The sequence below is a fragment of the Carassius auratus genome, unplaced genomic scaffold, assembly GCF_003368295.1.
Source record: "Carassius auratus strain Wakin unplaced genomic scaffold, ASM336829v1 scaf_tig00217086, whole genome shotgun sequence".
Lineage (NCBI taxonomy): Eukaryota > Metazoa > Chordata > Actinopteri > Cypriniformes > Cyprinidae > Carassius > Carassius auratus.
In genome coordinates this window covers 91,206-115,626 of record NW_020528888.1, presented here as the reverse complement: position 1 = coordinate 115,626, position 24,421 = coordinate 91,206, and the positions used below count along the sequence as shown (strand labels likewise).

The window sequence follows — 24,421 nt, the reverse complement described above, 5'->3', positions numbered from 1 at the left end:
GTCGCACGACATGCAGTGGGGTTTGCACTGTGCATGGATGGTGAATTTGTCATGCTCTTGACAGGCTGTAATCTGATGCACTTTATTGTTCCTTACATGTAAAGGTGTAAAACTGTGTCATGGGTGCCAGTAGAGCTAGTATTGAGTTACACAAAGTGATTCTTAATGATTGGAACAGATCGACTAATTTTTATTATTATATTTTATTTATTATATTTATTACTGATACTTTTTTTCTTTCATTGATTTAGTTATTTATATTAAACAGTCACGGCAATACAATATTTTGAAATTAAAATGAGAACTTTGAAATATTTAAGAGCGTAAGGGGAGGTACTGTAGGTGAGGTATGGAGTGGCAGCACATATTTTATTAACAATTTCTCATAGATTAAAAAGAAAATGACCTCCCTAGAATAAACATTGTTGCTCAGCTCACCACTGTTAATGTCTGTAGGTATATGATTGAATGGGTTGTTCTGTGTGGCTCCATTTCTGTTTTCTCTCTCTCTCTCTCTCTCTCTCTCTCTCTCTCTCTCTCTCTCTCTCTCTCACACACACACACACACGCACACACAAAACTATTGATCTTCTTTTACTTTGTTTGGGATACTGTCCAACACTCCCCACCTGTACTTTTCACTGCTTCTCAACTTACAGAACAAAAACAGTGTCTTGGCTTCTGAGCCGAATCTCAGTTTAATCTGGCACACTGAGCTCCTGTGGCTCCATCATTCTTCATTTAGATGAATACAGTTTTCATTCAGACTGGGGAGATGTAGTTTACAATAAGTGTGTTTGATTAGTTATGTGTGTGTGTGTGTGTGTGTGTGTGTGTGTCTCGTCTCTCTAGCCTGTAATGGTCTGTACTGGACTGCATTTATTGCTAATCATTAGAGTGTGATTGCTTTCAGAGCATGCCGCTCTGCTCTAATTGTTACCATTAAATTAATTATGGAAGCGAGGGAGTGTGCTGATTGTTGCCTCCTCTTCTTTTCACTCCTCTGGTTTGACCTCAACTGTGGTGGTTTAGTCTTGTCTGGTCTGTTCAGTTCTCTTATTCTTTCTGTCTCCTTTTTAAGACTGCACATACCATTCAAAAGTTTGGGGTCAGTAAGATTCTTTTTGATAGAAATGTATAATTTTATTCGGCAATGATGCATTAAATAACATTAAAGACTTTGCAATACATTATAAAAACAAAAACAAAACAAAAAACACACATTTTCAACTGACTGTGCTAACCATCTCTCATCTTGCATGTTCACGTTTAATGTGTGTGTCTCTCTGTATCTGTACATGCTGCAGGAGCTTGTATGTGTGTGCGCACCAAGTATGTGTGTGTTGATAAAATTGAAATTCTGTGGCTGTAGGAAACAGGTGCAGCCAGAAGGCCTGATATTACACATCTGGACTCCCCTGTGATGTCACTGTCAGCAGGATGCTCCACTGGTGTCAATTAGTAAGAGAGGCAGGAGGGGGGGAGGGGTCTCCTTCCCTCCTCCTTTGTCTCTCAATCTCTCTCTCTCTCTTTCAGACACACTCACACATGTACCTACAGACACTTACGGTCTGTCTGTCTCATAATCTGCCTCTCGAAATGATATGCTCCTTCTCTATCACACTCGCACTCCCTTGTTCACATCTCTCTTTCTCACTTTTTCCCTATTGCTTATTGATATATGTGTTACACAAAGGTTTAATTCATGAGCCAAATGTCTGTTACTGTAATTAAATTCTAAATAAAGGTTCAGAATGTGTGCATTCAACAGTATCACCAACCACAAAACTGTCAGCCTAGACTGGTTCATGCTGGTTAATACTAAAGATAAAAGAACATGCACAATTAACTATCCAATATTGACAGTAAAAAAAAAAGAAAGAAAAAAAAGATTCTCTAATATTGGGTAAAGATTTACTGTGCATTCATTTGTTCATTTGTCTTCAAAAGTTCTCTATTGTGACAGGACAGATAGGGTCATGACAGTGTAGTGTGTATTGTAGGCTATGGGACAAAGGGACAACTCTGTGGAATGCTGATGATGAGCATTATGGACTGCTGTTTACTTTGGCCCCAGCCTGTTAAACTTTTAACTGCATCCAATTATACTGTGTACAAGGACAGCATCTCAAACAAATACATGCACAAACACAGGAACACACACTAAAAAAGACAACAGGATACTCTACCCTTACTTGGACTACCATTTTACTGACAGACAGAAGCCCCCCCCTCACCAGATGGCTATAATAGCTCTGTGTTGAGGGCTGCTTAAGCGTATGACCCTTGCGTGCCTGGCCATTGACCTCTGCTGCTCTGTGGTTGGGTTTTAGTCTTGTGCTCAGTTTACACATAAATACATCCCCCTGTAGCATTCACTATCGCTGGACACAGTTCAGTGTCCTTGAAGATGCAGAGTCAAACTGAGTTGCCATTTAGCTCCATCTGAAGCAGTGTGCTGTAATATTAAATAATTGTAAAATGGAAGTTCTAAAAGCTCTTGTTTAGTTGAAATACTCATAATTGTCGAGTAAAGAACTGAACTTGTTTGTGCAGGGGTTTCTGGGAAAGGTTGTAACGTGCTGTAGGGCTTCATGAACCTGCATCCAGCCACAGCAAAAGGCCAAAACTGTCACTCTCTTTTGTTACATTTGTTTATCCTGACAATATTCTCTCCCCTCTTTCCTTTCTCTCTCTCAGCCCCAGGGTATCCCCGCTTTTCAGGGAGTCTAGCCCCCACCTTCCTGTCCATGAGCCCCCTGGATCACCATGGCAACAGCAGCGTACTCTATGGACAGCACTGTTTCTATGATTCTCAGAAAGGTGAGTAAGATTCCATTTCTTCTGTCAAGCAACAATAAACAGACTTTGCAAAAGTATTTGTGTAAATTTATTTCTTTTCTAAGATTTCTATCTACGAAGCCTCCCGTCGCAGCCCCACCTTCTCTCCACAAATCACAGCCTCCCACCACTATCTAGGACTGCCCCTGCCCACATGCTGGACTCCTGCAATCGTGACAGGGAGTCTGGGAGCACAGCTTCCCAAAAGATCTCCAAAGAGATGGGTGTAGCAGAGCGAAGAGTAGCACCTGGAGGAAAAGAAAAAGAAAAAAGTAAACAAGAGTCCAAGCAGAATAGGCATCATCATGGTCCTCCCACCCTTCACCACCAGCACCAGCACCATCCTCATCACAACCCTCAAGGCCTAGAAGAGGACTTCCGGCACAAAGATGACCCCAAGCACCTTAGTTCCTGCCTGCTTAGCACCAAGACCCATAATGGCTCTGATCCAGGGGCCACCACCAGGGGCTCCCTGCCCAGTTGTGTGGGGCCAGGGGCCTCTGTTCTGGGGACTGGCAGGCAGAAAAGCGGAGAGGGTCACTGTTGCAAGGAGGGGGTCAGTGGAGAGATGCGAATTAGTGAGCCACCCTCAGACTGTCTTCGCCACAGTGCCATGCTGGGACATGTCCACCCTGTGCCCTATTCCATGCCCCCTCCTCTGGGCCTAGGATCTGCCATGGGAGGATCCTGGCTGCACCCAAGCCATCCACACCATCACCATCCTCATCATCCCCACCCTGATCTTTTCTGCCCACCACCCCCTGCTCCACTAACCATGCCCACTGCTCAGGAAAAGAGTCTTGGCAGGGACTCTGAGGTGACAGGGCCTACCTTTGTGCCCTCTGTGGGGCCACAGGGAGACAAAACCAGTGGACCTTTCCAGCTGGGGAACCCTCACTGTCGAGGTGTGGGAGGTGGGATGGTTGCGGTTGGGGGCAGTGTGGGGAAAGAAACGAAAACTCCTGAGAGGAGTAGCAGTGGAAGTCGAGTAGCTACCCTACTGCCTCCTCCGAGTATCTGCCAAAGAGAATCTTCCCAGCAGCAACATGCATATGGCAAAGCAGACAAGAGCCCAGACTGGCCCCCAGGCCCCCATTCACGCACAAACGAGGTTCAACACAGTCAGAATCAGCATTCCCACATGGCTCGTTCATGTAGCTTGGACAGCAGTGAGGAATCTGATACCTTCCATCCCTCTCTGCCACAGGGGACAAAGGGTGGCCACCAAGCTAAGAGTAGCATATATGCAAGTACTCCACCTTTCCGGGACTGTTCGCACTTAGGTCAGTCAAACAGGGCTTCATCCGAAGGTAAAGGTGCCACAGATGTTGAATGTACTCTTCAAAGGAACAGTCAGAGAGTTGCACGGATACGTCATCAGCAACACAGTAACAGGGCTAGCACTGGTGGACAGGGTCCAGAGTTGGAGCATGGCAACAGCACACAAGACAAGAGGAAGATGGGCATGGAGTCAACATCACAGGGATACAGCGGGCATCAGACCGGCACTCATTCCTCCTCGGAGGTGCGAGGACACCCGGCTCGACTGGAGGAAGAACTGCACAAGGCTTACCACTCTCTGGGGGCTGCTTCCCAGACATCACATGGGGACCGAGGGCCTCTTCCTCCTCTAACTGCCCCACAGGAGGCCACACTGGGCCCCCAGGGACCTGAAACCAATGCCATGAGAAGTCTGATAAAATATAGCAACCAGCAACCACTGCTGTTCTCTCAGAAGAGCCCGTTTGGTGGCCTAGGCTGCCTAAAGCAGAGGGCAGTTACTGGAGAGAAGAGTGAAAGGAATGAGAGAAATTACAAAAATGGAAGTGGTTTGAACTGTAATCTACAGGAGGCGAAGCAGACCCTGCCCCCCAGGAGAGCCTCGTCATCTGGGGAAAATGAGCGCTCGGAGCGGGCAGGCAAGGACTCAGGGGAAGTTCAGGGGGAGGGAGAGGTGCGACAGCCCCCTGTAGGGATAGCAGTGGCCGTTGCCAGGCAGAGAGAGCCCCCGTGCCGCCTGCCAGACGGGCATCCCACCCACAGACACCATAGTAGAGTGTTGCCCAGCATGAAGGGTAAGCGTTTCTCAATGGGAGGTCTGGTGTTTGTGTGTGTGTGTACAAGTGTGTGTTCTAACAAGCTATATATACATTTTCAGTTTACTGGATATACTTGATGAACTTTTGGAAACTTCATAGAAAAACAAGCTTGTGATTAAGAGAATGTTCAAAATCAAGATATTTTTGGTTGTTTAATTCAAATTATTAAATTATTAATGATTTGAAGGTATAACCTTACCAGATTGGGTATTTAAGGTGTTACCATGACTGCCAAATTTCTCTTATAATCTTACAGCCACCTGTTTACAACACTGACTATCTATTGCTCAGTTGCAACACCTAATCTGTATCTGATATCTGAAAATGCTGCTTTTACAGGCAGTAAACATAGAGATAGAATGACAACAAGGCATAAATCTGAATCTAATAAGTGTATCTTTCTGTACCTTTGATATCCCCCTATCCTATATGTGTGATTTAGCATTTTATTGAAAATATAAAATATAAATGTTGTGTGCACCAGTAAAATTTGCAAATAAATGAGTTTATTCATTGGCGGGTTTCTAGATTGTGTTGCTGAACTATTCTGTGTTAGGTGTTGGACGTCCAGTGTACCCGCTGGAGCGGGAGGTGGATGAAGACATGAAAAGAGTCTGTGAGGAACAGCTTGGACTGCCTCCATACGACAGAGAGCGAGAACTCCTCCTCAGGTATGGCTGTTAGTCAAATTGATCTTTGCAGTAGAATTTCTGAATTTACCACAATTAGTTGAATATAAACAAAGACCAACCTGAAAAGTTAGCATGCTGCACTGTAGTTGTAATGCCATAGAGAGTAACTTTGTGACATTTTGATGGCTTCCCCTCAGGGAAAACAAAGACAGAGTTGACTTTGCCAGGATCCACCCCTCCAGTAGTTGCCATGGAGATTTGACCTCACACCTTATTGTGCCAGGCGGTAGCCAATTAGGCATTGAGCCATCTGCTCACGCCCATCCTGCCCATCATCACTGGATGCCTCGGACAGGAAGTCCCTCCCTCTGGATGGGGCACTCTTATGGTAAGCAAATCTGTTTTTGCTCTTTTGATGATATTAGATTACAATATATTTCACAGTCTTGTTGAATTTCTGCATGTGTTGGTTAATTAGTTTTACCCTACTAAATAATCAATGAATTGCCCATTAGTATTGAAACATAAGCTTAAATCTTTCATCATTAAGCAGCTTTCCATGTCCCTGTTTAGGTCTCAGTCATGCAGCATTGCACCAGAACTTGACCCCTGGTTTCTCTGCAACTATGCCCAGCTCCTTGCAACCAGTTTTGCCCCTGCCTCAAGACCCCTCTGCTGCCCTGGTGGTATTGCCTACCGAGCCAGCAGCCCACCCTGCCACCCATCACCTTGGTACATTGCCCAAAATTACTAGAATTATATTTGGCTGTTGTAGAAACAATATTAATAGGTCAGATTATGGAGGAGTATGGTGGGTATTCAGCTCCACGCATGATTATTTTTTCCATTTTATGTGTATTGTGAACATTCATTTGAGCGCAATCATAAAGCATATTTAAAGTCAGCTCCACATATTCAATGACATTTTCATATACATTTTCATGATTTTTTTTTTCACTCTGAAATATTTTTTAATTATTTGGTGCAGTCGTCTTTTTCCAATGGGACACAAAAGATGATTTTCAAAAAATCTTCACCCCCAACACCCCCCCCCCCCATCTGGCTGTAAAAGTAAAAGTTAAAGTGGACTTGTACTTTTACAGCCAGACAATTACAGCAATTTAATCCATAGTCATTCTGTCCACTTTTTTTTTACCTGTTCCGTAATTCGATTCTGAATTCCCTTCCCCTTTGGTCTAATGTGCCTTCCCCCTCTGTACAGTTCCATCTCATCCCCTTTTGCCCCTGTATAATTCTGTAATCATTATTGTGGAATGCTTCACTAAGCCAAGCAGGCATTTACAGCCCATTGTAGTATGGACTTAGCGGGAATAGTTTCACAAGCAGCCCCAATGCACACTTTGAATGCACAAAGTGGAATTATTCGAACTGTTTAAACAAATTATCATTTCAAGTAGATAGCTTGCGTATTTGACTTTGAGTTTGTGGTGAGGAGGGTGACGAATGCATAGATAAGCGTGTGCAAGTGAGAGAAATGGAGATCTAAAGTCGTTGTGTGGGTGTTCGTTTCAGGGACTGTTGGTTTAGATTAAATTTGTATGAATATGTTAGTGCTCGCACAGGAACAGAATTGGCCCAGGTGGAGTTTTAGGAGTTTGTCTATTTTGTGTCAATGTGTGGAACCTGAGGAGGTAAGGAGCACACTAAAAAATAACAATTTAGGGATCAAACGGTTTTGTTTTCTTTTGTTCATTTTGCACAGAGGCACAGCATTTTTTGTACTTTTCAATTGCTCTATGGTAAGGACACAATATATTGCCACAATATCTTCGTTATTGGCCGACATTATGGATTTTCTTGTACTGGGCCATCATGTTTAATAGTGCATGCTCATTTCTTCTTCTTTTATTTATTTATTTATTTATTTATTTCATTATTATTTTCATTTCATCAAAAGCTCACTAAGTTAATTTTTTGATACAAATAATTGAATAACACTGTTAAATGTAATCTTAAATGTAATCTGTAATCTTAATGCCATCTTGTATACTATATTGCTTAAATGCCTAATGCCTTACATGCTCAAATAGAGCCAGATTTGTATTTTTTATTTTTCTCAGATTTTGGATTTGCCTGTTGGTTAACATTGTTTAATAGCCGAGTGGCCTAGATGATGTCAACAGAAAAGGAAAATCATTTTATTAGTTACGCAGGCAAAGGTATTTTATTTAACAATAAGTTATTGTGCACTTTACAACCAAAGGAATATTTAGGATAAGCTCGTGGCAGCAGGGTGTGATGCACAATGCCATCTGAGCAAAGTTTGGATGTGGTATTCTTAGAATCTCTTTAATGGTTTTAAACTATACTGCGCTGTGCCTTGTCATGCCATGCTGTGCTCAGTTGTGCTATCATGTTTTCACAGTTCTGGCATTGTGCTTTGATTTGTTGTGCATCTCTGAATGTCTTTCCACCCTATTATATTGTGCCTTGCTGTGCGGTGCATCATCACATGGCTTTTAGCAGTATTGTGCTGTGCTGTGCTCTGCTGTCCTGTGCTGTGCTGTGTGCCTCTGTTCGGCATTTCTCCTTCCCACACTGGCTGTGAAATTTAATTAGCTCTCTGCTCCTTAGCGTCACACTCCCCTTTCCACAACAAAGAAGGGAAGTGCATCCATTGGATCCCTCCCTAGGGAAACATAACCCTGTCCCAGTAATCTTTCCCAAACAAAGGTCCTTGCCATACATCAGAGAAGGAGGGGAGGGAAATATGCAGCATGCAAAACCAAATGGCTGAAAGAAAAACATATTGTGTTGAAATTTCTGTGGGCTGAGGCTCAAGGCTGAGACTAAGTGCTTTGCACAGCTGTGCTTCATCCCTCTACACTCTCTCCCTCTCTCTCCCTCTTCCTCCATCCTTCCTATCTGATCAACTCGTTTCAGAAATGGCAGACTCCTCTCAAATATCCTGCTTGCTTAGTGATTAAATGGCACAAAAGTGCATCTGTGATATGCCCAGTCACATATAGTCAGGCTTTGAAAGTCTGTTCCACCTTCCAGCTTATCTAATTAAAGGGATAGTTCACATAAAAGTGAAAGTTCTGGAATGATTTGCTCACAATCACGTCATTCCAAAAAACAGATGGCATTTTGAAGAACTGTGTTTATTCATATAGTAAAGGGGTTTTCATTGTATTTCTTCAAAATAACTTCCTTTGTGTACCACAAAAGAAAGGCATACTAGTTTGGAACAACATGAGGGTGAGTAAATGATGGCAGATTTGTACATTTTGTTAAATATTTGATGTCACTAACATGACAAATTTTTTCAAATCCATTGATTTATTTCATCCTCAAAACAAAAATGCTCCTTGTAGACAACTTTGTTTCCAGTTAAGTTATTTTGCATCACTCATTTAAATTGGAACTGGCTATTTGAAGTTAAAGCATGCATGCAATATGCATCATGCGGCTAGTGGGCACTGCCTTGTGAGGCCGAAACAACAGATGACCGTGTCTATCTCCCCTACTAAAAATTAATCTCTGGGTATAACATTTTTGCTCCTTTTTAAGGCCAACACTATCACCTAACCCTTATTACAGGCATAATAACTCAGCCTCAGCTCTTGTGAATGAGCGAGCCATTTGGGAGTAGACTCTTCTTTGCCCGCTCTCAGCAGGCTGTCAGGAAGGTCTTGTCAGAGGAGCCACATTCATGTGACAGTTTGAGTCAGCAGAGCTGAATCGTCTTGACTGGCATTGCGGCGTGCACAAGCCAGAGATCAGGCAAGTGTGGCTGGTGAGCTCACTGGTGACCATCATTTTGCGTTAATCCGCTGAGGTATGACCAGGCTAACGGTGAGTGCAAGGGACAGACAATGTAAAAAGGAGGCAGTTTGCATTCTCTCTCTGCCCACGGGTTGAATGCGTTACATGATGAGGAAAGGGTTGTGGAAATGTGAGGCTTTTTTTGCCCTGGGGACGGAGGATGACTTTTGGAAAGAAAAAAGAGAGCAGATGAATAGAGTGACAGAAAAGGAGTGGAATCTTTTAGCCGTAAATCAATAGGCCTTCAGAGTGATAAGTGAGACTTGCCTTGAGGCAAAAGAAAAACCTTTGTTCATTCTTTTCTCATTCCTTTCTCTCTCTTGCTCTCTGTAGATGTAATGGAGCAGCAGGGACTGTGGCCCCCTGTTTACGGAGCCAGAGGGCCTGCCTCACACATGCAGCATCCTGCTGTCTATTCCCGCTCCCAGTTTCTACGGCAACAGGAACTCTATGCGCTGCAGCAACATCAGCACCAGCAGCACCGCGCAGCACAGGCAATGGAGCTAGTGCACAGACACAGTCACTCGCAGGTAACACATGAAGGAAAAAGTGAACGTACATCTGGTTAGCAATGTTTCCTCAAACCCCTCAAGGTGATTTCCCAACAGCTATTTCTCTACAGAAGCCCGGCGTCTTTCAGCAGACCTACCCAGGGTGCCCGAGGTTGTGAAAGGCTTGTTATTCCTTCTCTCAGAAATTCATAGCAGTTATGGCCAAAGAATGGACAGCTTTCATTTTCAAAGAGCATTTTATTGTTGGAAGATTTGAAAGAGTGGGACTCTTGTCAGGAATGGGGCAGGATTCCGGCTTTTATCTGACTGCTTCTGTACAAAGAAGCAGAGCAGAATGCTAGTGTACGATGGATCATTGTACTGCTTCCCTGGTGCATGTCTTAATGCAAGAAACCTGCTATGACTGAATCATAATTAGCTCCATGTTAGCATCCTTTTTCCACTATAAATGCATTTCAGTTGTGAAACTGGGAATAATATTGATATGCATATTGTTTGACTTTCCAGTGCTGGTGTAGGACTCTGTGTTATACAGTCTCTGAACCTTGTTTGAATTTCTGGTGTTTTTGCAGAGGAAACCTGAGGATCCCCCCCTCGATCTGGTTGAGGAATCGTTTGAGCTCCGCAAGTCCAAGCACACTAAGCCTTTCTCCGTTGGCCCCTCCACTAAACTGCCCCCCTCCTCCTCGTCCCCAGGGGGCTGCACTTCTCACCTTTCGCCCTGCTGTCGCTCGCCCGCCCCACGGTCCCACCTCAAGAGTACACCCTGCACACCCTGCCCTGAACCCAGCCCGGCCGTTGCTGCCCCTCACTCCCCAGCACTCAGCCCCCCTCACGCCACCCCCCGCCACCTGCAAAAACCTGTAGAGTCCCAGGACAAGAGGAGTGAGGGCCAGCCACCACAGGACTACCCTCAGTCACTGGAGCCTGGTGAGTGGGAAAATGGCAGCATTCATGTCTGTTTTTTCAGTAGAACGAATAGCTTATTAGTTAATTTATTTATAAATATTAAGTGTAAGGAAGACTCATTATATAAGCCCTATAAGCTGGATTAATATTAATGAGGCTTTGTTATGTTGGCACAACTTATTTACTTAAAGGCTGATGCTAGTAAGTTAGCGTTAGCAATAACATATCATAGCATAAATAAAAAATAAAAAAATAAAAAAAACTATAAAAAAATAAAAATTATTATTTATGGCTTTTATAAAGTAAAAATAATAGAATTCAGATTTATATCTAATTTCAGCCAATTGACAATCAGTTATTGACATAAAAATATTCATAATTATTGGCAGTAGTTTCTGACAAAATTTCCATATTGATGCAGCCCTGCTTATTTCCCAAAAAGTGGGATAACATACTTTGAAACGGCTAAAATAATGTTTGCTATGCCCCTACACGGGCTTAGTATTTGAATCAGAACATATTCTAAAATGAGTCCAATGATGAAAAGGAAGTTAATAATCCAGTCTGAAAAAAGGGGTGAAAAGATTAAAGCAAATAATAAAAGCCAGAATAGTGCTTTTCTCTAACACGCTTCCTATCCCAGTGCCCTCGAATTTGAGTCTAAAAAAACAGTGACTAGAGGAAAGAGACTGGAACATTTCATTTCATTGTCAAGGTTAGGATCTTGCCATCGCATCTGGCTCCACAAACCCCTAGGGGAGAGGGAGTGAAGTGGAAGAGAGAAGTAAAAAAAAAAGAAGAGAAGAGATGGTCGAATAGAAAAAAGACCCTGACCACAAGGAACAGAAGAGAGAGATAATTTTCTGCAGATAAGATGCACAGGGCCTTTGAAGGACTTGTTGCCCTTTGATTACAATCAAGACAATCAACCTGTTAATGTGAATGGAAGAGTAAGCACTGACTTTTCACATTGTGTTTGGGTCTTTGCACCATTGTATCCATTTGTGACACATTTGTATGTGCAAGAAAGCATAGACGCTGTAGGGAATGGCTTGCTGTACAGTGTGTGTGAGAGAGAGACAGACAGAAAACAGTAGGGAGGTCAGTGAGACAGCAGACAGGGCCTCTCTTATCCTACAGAGGTCCTTGAATGCTGGCTGGCGGAGGGATATGCATTCATCTGGCGGATGAATACCATCAATAATACAGCACTGAGGTGACAGGGCTGGCTGTGCAATCACACCCAGACACCATGCTGTAATCAATATACGCGGCAATGCTACAGACCTCATATAGACACACACACACACACACTTTCGCCCTTTCATGCAAACAACGTGTCCTGTGCAATCGTTTTCACTTGCGCAGCTGACGAGATGAATACACACTCTCACTTAAAGACTAGTTTATACAAAAACATTCCTCCTTGCACTCCTTCCCTCTCTTGCACACACTGCATCCATAACCATTTGAACATAATTCAATATTCATGGAAAATTTGCTCATGCCTGCACCATAGCCTTTATGGCGCCGGTTCCATTATGTGTGTGAGTTATACTAGATAAACGTAGCGAATGGTACACACTGTCACTAATGCTTCTGTATACAGCATATATATCACCCCTCTCTGCACTTCAGCAGCAGGGGGCCATGCCCCTTAACTGACAAGGTCATATTGTGATGTGTATTACAAAAGAATGCTAATGGAGTGCTGGTTCACTGTGCGCTGAAGTGTGTTTCAGGAGCAGTTAAATCTTTATGCTTGTAATAGAGTGACTTCAAACAAGGTTGAGGAGCCCAAACCAACATCAATGTTTATGGAAACACTCAATCAGTTTTATTCCCATTTTTTCCTATAGATCTCCCTCCTGGCTACACTTACCCCGCCATCGCCATGGGTTACAAAGGTGGCCCCTCCCCTCAAGAAGTCCAATTGGCTGAGCATGTAGACTTGGAGGCGGAGCAAGCGGAACCTGCTGAACCTGCGCCCCAGCCCCACCTCCTTTCCCCTAAAGGGGAGGAGCCTGAGTGCCATACTGGAGTGGGTTCTCCCTCTAGAACGTCACAGGAAGTAGATGATGTAGATGATGAGGGAGGAGTAATAGAAGCAGACGGACAGGTGGATGCCACTCTCTCACAAACTTCCTTTTGCCCCATCACTGACTTTACCGTAGTGGACCCCCTTCCAGAAGGAGCGATTATGATCCCCAACAGACAGGCGAGTGGAATCGAGAGTCCGGCAACAGCTGAAGACAACAAGGAGAAGGTTGAGGAGCTACAAGACTCAGCTATGATCACCACCCAGGATTATCATTCTGTGGAACCTACTAAGCAGGATCCAGAGAGGACTGCTGAGGATGAGTGCACATCACCCACTGACTCATCCTCACCGCCTTTCTCCCCCTGCCCCGTGCCCTCTGCCCTGGGCAGTCAGTACCCTGGGAGCTGCATTTGGAGCCTGGAGCTGCTCATCGCAGCAGCACTGTGTGCTACTCGAGATGCCTGTATGGTGGTCCCTGTGCCTATGTCTAGGAACGCAGTTGCCCCAAATTATGGTATAGAGTTACTGAGTGAACTGGCAGAGCTGGAGCGATGCCAACTGCAGAGGAACAACAGAGAAGAGGACAGAGGTAAGGCTGAACATGCATGAGCCCCCCATTATTCAGTATACCAGTTGATCAAGGTTTTCAATGGGAAATTAATAAATTCTTGCTATTTTTTTATTCTCTGTGCAAAGTTTCAGAGACTTTCAGGGGATGTCTGGTTTTGTAAAGGAGTTTGTATATGATATATTTGGTTGGCAATACTAAGGTTAATCTTGGCAAAATTACTTGTGTTGTCCCAACACAGTTAGCCAAATATTTAAATAAAATACTTTTAAACTGCAGTTTTATGAAAATCATTTACAAAGTGATGTCAGTGATTATGCATTTTAATGTTTTTCATCCAATAATAATCTGAGAAGACCACTAGTGCTTGAGGTGCCAAAAGACAGTTTGAGTTGCACAAGATGAATCCCCAAAAAATGCCCAAAATTCCCTTTAGATATCCTTTTAGAAACGAAAAAAAAAAGTTCTTAAAACTTGTTTCACTTGGATGTACGCAACAATATGGAAGAAAATAATATAGCCATATAATTGCTACTTCCGTTCCATAAGCTAGAACATAATATTGCAATCATATGCTTTGTTTAAGCTATTACAAACAGCTTAAACAAATAAAAATAAATTAGGACTGGGACTTGATTATATCCATTGGTTGTTGAAGGGATGGATTCAGATCTGAATGTAAGTTTGCTGTGGATTTTAAGAAAGGGAGTTTAGGCAGATTAAATGATAGGAAAAGTCGAAGATACGTCTCCAGAGAGAAGTTTGCTGTTTCCCCTGAAAGATCGAGTTATGAAATTTTGATTAAAAATTACATGTATGCAAAAAAAAATTAAACATAGGAATGGATGAATCGTTCACCATAAGAACACTAACACGCATTTAGAAAGTCAATTTTTAATTTCATGCCGCTTTAACCAATTAATGTTATGCTGTTAAGATAGTAAAATTATGTGGTTATTGAAATGTGTTGAAAAAGAAGACCGTCTATCCTGTAACATTTCCAGCACCAACAGGTTTAGAAAAGGTAGTTAAAAAGAAAGTCTATTCTTTCTTATCACAATAGAAAGCACACCCAATCACACACATGATTTAATTCCTCATCAGTGATCTGCATGAGCGGTCTTGTAGCACTGTGATACTGGCGGCAGGGGAAGACCACGATAGCCTTTTTTTTTCTCTCTCTCCTCACAAAAAGAGGTGCAAAAAATAGGGTTTTCAGCCCAGCAAAATCTCCAGGCTTTGTGTGAAGGAAAGATAACAAAGCCCCCCCCCCATACCACCATCCCGACAATACGTGCAAAGACAAACTGAAATACACACAAATGCTAACCCTCAGCTGACTGTCCAGCTTTCCACTCTCATAGGAACACACACACACACTCAATTGTGCACAAGCTTACACTCTTGCCTTCTTTTCCTGCCTACAGATCAAATGCTTCCCATTCTTTTGGGGCTCAGCACTTCCTGTGGGAGAGACTAAGATGGAGTGGTGAGGAGGGGGCCATGTTTTTAAAAGGCTTTAGCCTGTCTTAAAAGGCAGCTCTAATGATAGCTAGTTCCCCCCGGGTCCGCCGGATTGGACCGTGTCCACTCACTCATCCTGAGGGACGGCTCCCCTGCCCCAGCTCCTCAAACCTGTTTGATCACTTTTATATGTCTCATTTTAGATGGAAAAAAGCCCCAGTGCTTTCCCACAGCTTCAGAGTCCCTCAGTGCGAAGTTGATGAAAGTAAAAACAGCGGATCTTTTTCCGCTCAGAACGATAGCGGTTTTGTCTGCTAATTAGGCCCTATTGTTGTGAGCGCTGTTTTAAAGGCTTGTTGCTTTTCCAGGGACCGTTTAGGTTCTCCGTACCAAAGGATGTTTTTATATACGCCGGCATCCTCTAGCAGCTGAGAAATCCCCAACGCTCACACCACACGGGGAAAAACAAATCTAACCGCATTTGGCGGCGTGCATCGTTTTAGTTGTTAGTGTGTGTGTTTTCCACCCATGTTAAAATAGGTATGCAATCTGCTGTGTAATTCTTGTCTAAGCAAGCTGCACTAAAGGGACTAATAAGAGAATATGATGAAGCTCTTTGCAGCAGGGAAAAAGTCATCAATAAACATGCCCGCCGCTGAATTATTAAAGAACTGAAGGTGAGGTGGCTATGCAGGCTGTCAGGATAGGGTCTCCAGCCGGCTTAAGATTTCATATGCGATTGGGTTTACTCTTCAGTGATTCACAGATTTGATTTCAAGCATTGTTATCTGTGGCAAACGTCTCAAGCGTTCTGCTAACATTCCTTATGGTGATTTGGGCATAGTGAAGTACGGACAAATATCGTGTGATAAAATTATATAGATTTTGAGAGGTTCTTTGAAGTATTGTTGGTAGTTGTTATTGATTGGTCAGTGATACCACAGCGTTCCTGCTCTTTTTTTACCACATATCTCTAGGCTAAATGCTCTCAGAGAGCGTTATCTGTCTTCTCTCCTTCCATCTCTCATTTTCAATTCTTAGCTTTTCCATTCCATCTTGCTTTCATGCTATCACTCTATCCATGTGGCATTCCACGGCTTCGGTCCCCACTGGCCTCGTTACGGCAGGCCGATGGGCATCGATTTCAAAAAGACCACCACAGGACTAAAAGTGTCACGATGATTTCAGCCAGGTGGGAAACTGAAGACCCTCCCAGGCCACTATAATCCAGTCTTCCTCGTCTTGTCTTTCTGTCTTTTTTTCTTTCTGTTCACTTCTCTCTCACTTTCCGTTTCAGCTGAGAGATTTGCTTCATGCAGCTATAATTCTTTTAAAGTCTGTACAACTTGTCTTTCTTCCTTTAAGTGAATCTCACAGAATTTGTCAAGAACTTTTCTGGGTCACATTAGACACCAAACGCAAAAATATATATTTTTTTCTATTGTTTTATTTATTTTATATTTTTAAAAAGATTATATCTAAAAATGTCGTCTAACATTTTAAAAATAAGCCTATTTTAGGACCATTTTTTACACATTTGTTACATCAACATTTTACATTATTTTCATGACAATTAAGAATATTTTCATTCAGTTCTTATTACTGTAATGCTAAAATGTATTAATATTATAAGCTGTAAATGATTCAGTATGTAAAGTGTTAATAAAATTATAAAAGTATTTTCCTTTAAAGTGTTTATTTATTTAAATAAATATATAAATATATCAGTTATAATGTGAAATTTGTGTGAAAAAGTGTTTAATTGTCATGAAAAAAATAATATATATATTTATTCAGTACTTTATTCAGTACTATTAAATCAGTGTAAATGAAAGGAATTCTACCCTGATGATTTCATATATTACTGTTTATAAATAGAATCACCATTAAGAATAATGGGGAAAAACATAAAGTGTGAAACATTGTGATACTGAGAATTTATGGGGAAAATGTGCTTAATTGTCATTAAAAAATCTTCAGGGGCTGCTCACATACATCTTTCTTTGTAAATGTGCTAGACTGATCTCTTTGACTGTTTTCATATCTTGTTCAACTTTTATAAAATGTCTCAACACACCTGATATAATGATCCTAAAAACTGGCTTAATTTTTACAGAAAGCTTTTTTCTTGTAATTTTGTGTTGAAATGTGATCTGGTGGTTTTTGTGAGATTTACCGTTTTCTCCCCTCACTTCTCCTGTCCTCTCATTTGGTTTTGATCTCCTCCTGCTCTCTGCTCCCTGCCCTATGTGCTCAGGTCTCCTCGTGCACCGTGCATTTCCCCTCGGAGGAGAAGATTGGATTCTTTCCATGTTAGTAATGAGGGGATGTTTGCGAATAAATAGATAGCTCAATAAACACTTTACTTCTTATTGCCTGTCTCCCCTCCCTCCCTCTTTCTCCCTTTAATCTCTCTCCTCGCCGATCCCATACTGTGTCCCTGCCTCGCCATGACGCAACAAAATAGCGAGCCGCGGATGCCCAGACACAGCCACTCACACATACACACACAGAGTCTTCTCAGTATCCCCAGGCCAGCTTTGGCTGTCATGAATATTCGAGCCTCATTGGCTGAGTGGAGACTGAGCATGTGGCCTGCCCTAATGACAGTGATAAATGTTGAGAATTCGCCCTTCTTCATCTCTCTCTCTCCCTCTCTCTCTTTCTCTGTAACATGGCTCCTGGCATCTAAGCTTCATGTACAGAGATAAGCTCTCTGGTTAATAGCTATCATCATTGCTCATTCAGCCTCTGAAAGCACAAAGTGCTGTCAGGAAACATCGGCGTGCTTAGAGGCGGCTTTGTACTGTTTGAGGCTTTCCTCTTTCTCTCTCTCTCTCTCTCTCTTTCGCTTTCTCTTCCACTCTCTTTTTATTTGTGCTCCTTTACAGGTTTTTCTGCTTGCATCGTCTGGGAACTTGCTGGATGACTGTTTTGCTAGGTCACTTTTTAATATACAGTACATGGAGAGATTTAGGCTGCTGTTTACACCTGATATTAACATCTGTCTCAAGTGATTCGCGCTAAATACATGTGTAAACAGGGTCCATCACTAAAACCACATTTTATAAGGGTCAAAAAATATGTGACGCCATAAGGATAGTTCACCCAAAAACTAACATTCTGTCATCATTTACTGACTTGATTTCTTCTGTGGAACACACACACACACACACACAGGAAATTTGGAAGAATTTGCTTTTTATTTTATTTTTGGGTTACCAATATTTTTCAAAACATCTTCTTTTGTGTTCCACAGAAGAAAGTAATTGATACAGGTTTGAAACGACATGAAGGTGAGTAAGCGATGACAGAATTTTTAATTTTGGATGAAATATCCCTTGAATAATTGCGCTTTGGGTTTTGAACTTTGGCTTCAAATGAACTTCAAATTTGCTCCAAAAATCATTAAATACATCTCAATCAGTTAATCAAGGTCTACAGAATTATTAGACGCTTCCAGGTTGGAGCTTGGCTCTGCAGGAAGTTGGCCTTCTAGGAACAGGCCCGGACATCCCATTCTAAATAGATATCTATTCTTCTTCTCTGTTATTGTAAGATCAGATGATGTGATTTCTCCTTGAATTCTTTTATTTCTTCTCATCCTGTGCAGAAGACATGTTGACCTTTGACCTCCAAAGTTTGGCGACCCTAGCTGCTGCCCGGGCATTAGAACTTGCCCCACCCATACCAACAGACTCAACTCCACCCATTCGCAGAATCCTCAATCTGCGCAGGAAGTGCAAGTGGACGCCACGTCCCGAACCGGTACACGCAACTCCAGTTCGTTTATTAACATTTCCATAATTGGATTATTTCTTCAAATTGTTCAGCCCTGCTTGCATCGCAAATATAATTTAAGAACTACGAATATGCGAAAAGATTCAAATTCAGTTTGTTCCTCACACATAAATTGTATTGGTTTCAAAAGACTTGAAATATAAAGCATAAGTCGTGTGGACCAATTATATTATATTTTTATGATGTGTTTTAGGCCTTTTTAAAGGTCACTGTATTCTTTCACCGTATGGAAAAGAGCAATGTGAACATTCAAAATATCTCCGTTTGTGTTACGTTGAAGAAACACAATCCTACGAACTGGCACAGTGTTGGCTGTAATTTAGATGCTTTAAACTCACTGGAGATTATTCGTTCCATGTGTAGGTGTGTCCTGTTAAGGGTACCATGGAAACGCTGGACCGGGAGGAGCTAGCGATGCGTGTACGGCTGGCAGAACTGCAGCGGTGTTACAAGGAAAAACAGAGGGAGCTGGCCAAGCTACAGAGAAAACATGACCACCAGTGAGCAAACCACAGACCACTTTCACAAATACACAGCCTCCACATATAAAAGCACTCCAAGCACCATTCAAAACCCATTTACACACATGGACGGAGAGATCGAACTCTCTTCGATCCTTCAGGACACTCACTCTCACAGTCTCTCTAGGTCTTTCTCTGTCCCCTTGCAACACTCTGCTGAGACCACCCAGTATGTACTGAACCCTTTTTGCATAAGCCTGAGCTGTGCTTAAGTCTTTCCTCTAGTCCACTCTCACAATTAGGATGGCTTAGTGTTTCGTTCTATTCAACATCATTAATGTGAATTAGAGTGATTGACAGGCTGTGTGTGTGTGTGTTTGTGTGTTTACAGGAAAGAAGAGACCTCACGCAGTCCAGCTCGTCGAGGCCCCGGAAGGCCACGGAAGCGCAAATCCATGTTGGCACCCCTTATCCCCACTGATGCCCCTAAAAAAGTCAAGTGAGTGTTTCCTTTTTGTGCTTGTTTCACTGTTCTTACAGTCTCTACATTTGTGAGGGCCAAAATCCTGAAGTGCAGTACCAATGCAATACAAGTGACTTGCAGAAACCTTCCTTGATAGAATACAGGTTCATGAATTGGTCAGATTTTGTTTTATGTTTTGATACCTCAATCTAGGCTGTCATATCTTAGAAGTCAAACTTGAGATTTTACCCTGGCAAATGATGAAAAAGAACTTAAAAATAAAATGACAGTGCGCAATATCAAGAGATGAGAACATGATATATAAACCTTAGAAGCTGTATCCGTGTAATTACGTTTTTAATTTATTATTATTATTTTATTTATTTTTTGATAACCCGTTACATTCATCACAATACATAAAAAAAAAAAAATCTGCCACTGCTTTTTATTGAGACTTTACGAAATGGCTTAGCAAATACTGGAGCATTCATTAAGAAACTATTTATAATTAACTTTATGTAAGTGCTATGTAAGTCTCACAAGTATAGATGTATATGTTTTATGAGTACTGTTTACATTTAGAATCATAAAATCCTGCATAGCAGTAAATAAAGTGTTATTGTTCTATTGCTCTTTACAGTAATAACGAAAACAGTTCCACAGTTTTTAGAGCTGGGATTAAATTACAGCTTTACTGCAACCCGTAATAAGCTTAGCTGAGGAAAATAATTCTTTACCTTTAAAAACCGTCGCCGTGATTTTGCCAAGTACGACATTTTACTGGATCAACATCTTTTGTTGATCCTGGATCATCATTATTATAAAAAATATAGACTTAACCCAATACCTACCCCTAAACCTAACCCTACCCATAATTTATTCCTAAAATCAGTGGGAAATTATAGCTGAATAACAAGGGTATAGAAGCACCTAAAACTGATTTTAAGCCTAAAACAGATATTTCCTAAAAAGTTTATAAATATTTCAATTCTGATTGGAATGTTGATCATGTTGTACTTGGTGAAATCATGGTCGCCCTGTAATAACAGTCTAGATAGGAGATGTTTTGAAAGATTGTGTTTGTAAACTCATTTTGTACGTGTATGCGCAGTCTGACTTTACCACGTATTATGTGTATGTATATAAGTCTAGAAGGCTCAGTTCATACAAGGCAGACTAAGTACTTAATCAGTACGAAGAGCTGTCATTAATCATATTTACAACTTCCATTGATTATCTACAAGTGTTGCGACTCCCTTCTAACCCATGACACGTCTGCGATATTAATTTTATAAAGCGCAGAGACCAATATTTCTGCACCAAGTCAGGGCTTTAAGTTATCACTCTGATGGATGAGCATTTTCCCGTGAGATACACCTCTGTTTAGGCCAGACATTTCGATAAACTGTCAAATCGAGTTTACCCTACCTGATTAACAAAACTCCAATTTTATTACTAGCCTGGTTGATTAGCAGCTTGCTAATGAAAAGCAAGAGCCAGAGCTTAATTACACATTCTATACCCAGCGCACATTTATCCCTGTCGTTAATAAAGCTCCCCTGCCAAATAAAACAAACGACAACTTCCCGCCACTAAAATTTATCAGAGTCATAAAAAGTCATATTTAGAGTCCCTTTAGGGAATGGCGGAGAGAAGCCGAGGTTTGACTTTCTCATCATGGTTTACATCAGTTTGATGGCAGACAACATGAATTGTCAAGCAATTGAAAAATAACTTTTGTTGTGTTTGTCAGCATTATTGGATTTTTAGGTTATGGGTTGGTATGTGTTTTTTTTTCAGTCTCTCACTTTCCAAATCTGTTTGAGATCAAAGGTCATTAGACAAGGTTAAGGGTGTTGATGGGTCGTTGTGGCATTGCTAAGAGGATCAAATCCCATCTGAGTGTGTGGAGATGACTTGTTAAGTGATGTGTTTGGGAGCATGCTGGGCATCTTGCACTAGTGCATCATGGGAGCATGATTTGGAAACCTGCATGTACTGTGCCCGAATATCGTTGGTTTCCTTTGATAGACACTTTACTGTCCCAAGAGGCCATGGTAGTAGGCTTGTTTGACCACCTTTCTAGTAAAAATTTCAAAAACATCATTAAAACCAACAAATGAAAAATGCAAAAACAAATATGCAACCCTGGTGAAGAAATTAAGACTTGTTTTCATAGATTATATCTTGTGCTTTGTCTGGCTGCACTTTTAGATTGTTGCACATTTTGAATTGTTTATAGTGTTTGTGCAGAGAAAATACATTTGTATTAAAAGTACATTCCCTGAAAATAAGCCACGTCTTATCAAATGGTTTCCTGCATATGAAATCACAGCAGTGCTCATATGCTGGGATTTTTGCTGACATATATTCATTTACCAGAATTATTGAAGGTTTCGATGGTAGCAACATTCAGCATCTTTTCCAGTGAAAGAATGCTAGAATTTGATTATTGGGCTGTGAAGGAGACATGCACACACATAACCGTTTTCTTTTGCTGTCTCCCCCTCTCTTTTCCTCCCTCTTCTTGATGATTGTGTCTTGCTAATCAATGCCCTTCCCTGAATAGCATAACTAGCATGTAATCCTGACCTCTCTGAGGGGAAGGGGTTTGTGATTAGAGGACTGTGAATTCTCCTACCAGCATACTCACTCAAGTACACACACACACACACACACACACACACTCTCTCTCTCTCTCTCTCTCTCTCTCTCTCAACAGCAGGAATGTGACATGGAGTTGACACAAGGACTAGCTGGGCCTTTCGTGGTCAGGAGGTCAGGAGGTCACCTTTGGGTGGCGACAAGCAGAGAAGAGAGCTCTGCTCTTTAATAGACGCTTAAGCCACAGTCCTCATCAGCCCTGCCTCGGACCTGGTGTCAGGTTACTAATCAGGTTTCCACGGTTACCTGGTTTCCCGAGCCTTGGGGGTTTTTGAGACTCTGTGGCATTTAAATTCAGTAGAAGTGAATCTGAGATGCACACGGTCTGGGAGAAAAATACGTCTCTGCTACAGACCAAAGGTTTATTCTCTGTTCTGACAAAAACAGGGCCTTAATTAAGGCACTTAACAGCTTCATAAGGCTGTAGTTGAGGAAAAGGAGGAGAAAGGGAAGTGCACTCAACACTCTCTTTACTCCCTTCAGAGCTGAACAGTTTACTCTTGGTAATACTTTTGTTCTTCAAGATATTTTCTACAGTTCCCCTGAGCTTTGTTGTGCTCAGTGCATTGTCTCCCCCCCAAAAAAACAAAAAAAAAAACATAATTAATTTCCAGGTGTCTTCTAAAGGGGGTTTGGAATAGAGATTGTGGTTAATATGGTAATTTGATGTTTTTGGATGAGTTTATCAGATGCTGATGTGGAGAATGGGGTGTAGACGGGCATGTTCATGTTGCATGTGATGGTTGGTCGATAGAGGTTAGTGTCCATTGATCCAGCTCTGGTCAGTAGAGTGACTCCCTCTGGAATGCACGCTCTCTCTTTCTCTTCTTTCTTTCACTTCAGTTGTTCTCATTAGTGTCCACTTTGATCTTGAGTCATTTCTCTCTCTCTCTTTAGTATCGTTTGGGTGTGGGCTTCTTGCTTGTGTAGTTTTGCTTAAGCTTACAAAGTTACATTTGTTTATAGTAATATTAATTTTCATAAATGTTTTTATTGGTGATTATAAAAGAAATGTATTTATTCAAAGAAGTGTATTTATTAAATATCTTTATTGGTGATCATAAAATAAATTTATTTATTCTAAAGAATTGTCTTTGTTAAATATCCAAATTAGCAGATCTGTATTTGGCCAATTTTGCTGAGCATTATGAACTATGTTATATTAGGTCTGAAAATCCCATTTCTATATCTGAATTTGTAATGCATTCTAAGAAAGTTGCAGTCTACAGATTTGAATGATATTTTACACAAAAACATGTTTGTAGACTAGAACTTTTCTGCTAAGGTTTTTGGACCATGGTCTATGTTTTTCCACCCATCTGTCCTGGTCATGTCTCTGTGCCTCTCAGTCTCTGCGGGATCCTCCCTCCATCTCCAGATAAAGCAGGAGCTCTTTGTATTGAGGAGGAGGGATGGAGTCTATGTGGTGGGGATACTGATTCTTTCTGACAGCACCAGCCAGAGTAAAGGGCAGACAGCCAGTGTTCAGACAGCTGAAAGGAAGAGTGGAACACAACACAGGCAGTGCTGGGCCTGTGCAGTGAATGTGTATATGAATGTTTGTCTATGTTAAGCAAATGTCTTCATGCATTTTTATATGAATCATGCATTTCTGCCAGGTCTTCTAACTGGATGAGTAATCCTGAAATATCATATGCATGGAGTTTGTTTTGATGTATTTATCCTTCGTGTATGCATGTCAAACTATTCTTCTTCTTGTTCTTCAGCAGCCTTTTTTATTTAGCTGCAAGGTGTATGGAAAGCCAAATGCTCCAAAAGTGCGACAAGACTGCGCTATTCAGCTGAGCAAATAATTAAATATTTCATTGTTCATTAATTAATTATTTTTGTATAAATTATTAATGACAAATTATCCATGTGTGACCCAGTGGGCTGCGCAGATCGGTTCTGCATGGATCAATTTGGCCAGTGCTGCACTATTAGTGGGTCACGCAAATAAACAATCTGCCCAGTTGGGACATGCCTTGCAAATTCTATGGTGCAGAATTATATGATATAGAAATAAAGAGATGTTGCCATTAACAGTTTCTTAAAAGGAGAATTTCTGCAGAATAGGAACATGTCACCTTGTGAAAAGTGTATATTGAAAAATGAAGGTTTTCAACCTTATAGCCCTTAACATCATACACATCAAGGTAAAAAAGACATTTTAACTC

General features: G+C 41.5%; 1 protein-coding gene across 2 annotated transcripts in view; it reads left to right on the top strand.

Annotated features, from left to right (window-relative positions):
• LOC113099917 (BAH and coiled-coil domain-containing protein 1-like) overlaps positions 1 to 24,421 on the top strand; it is an 80,273-nt gene that overhangs the window by 42,895 nt on the left and 12,957 nt on the right. For both annotated transcript variants that reach the window (XM_026264830.1, XM_026264829.1), the window contains exons 3-13: positions 2,701 to 2,823; positions 2,907 to 4,916; positions 5,497 to 5,611; positions 5,770 to 5,960; positions 6,146 to 6,304; positions 9,695 to 9,891; positions 10,446 to 10,803; positions 12,642 to 13,412; positions 18,469 to 18,623; positions 19,020 to 19,156; positions 19,509 to 19,616. In XM_026264830.1, coding sequence (XP_026120615.1) covers positions 2,701 to 2,823; positions 2,907 to 4,916; positions 5,497 to 5,611; positions 5,770 to 5,960; positions 6,146 to 6,304; positions 9,695 to 9,891; positions 10,446 to 10,803; positions 12,642 to 13,412; positions 18,469 to 18,623; positions 19,020 to 19,156; positions 19,509 to 19,616 — 4,324 coding nt within the window. The remainder of the gene's footprint in view (positions 1 to 2,700; positions 2,824 to 2,906; positions 4,917 to 5,496; positions 5,612 to 5,769; positions 5,961 to 6,145; positions 6,305 to 9,694; positions 9,892 to 10,445; positions 10,804 to 12,641; positions 13,413 to 18,468; positions 18,624 to 19,019; positions 19,157 to 19,508; positions 19,617 to 24,421) is intronic.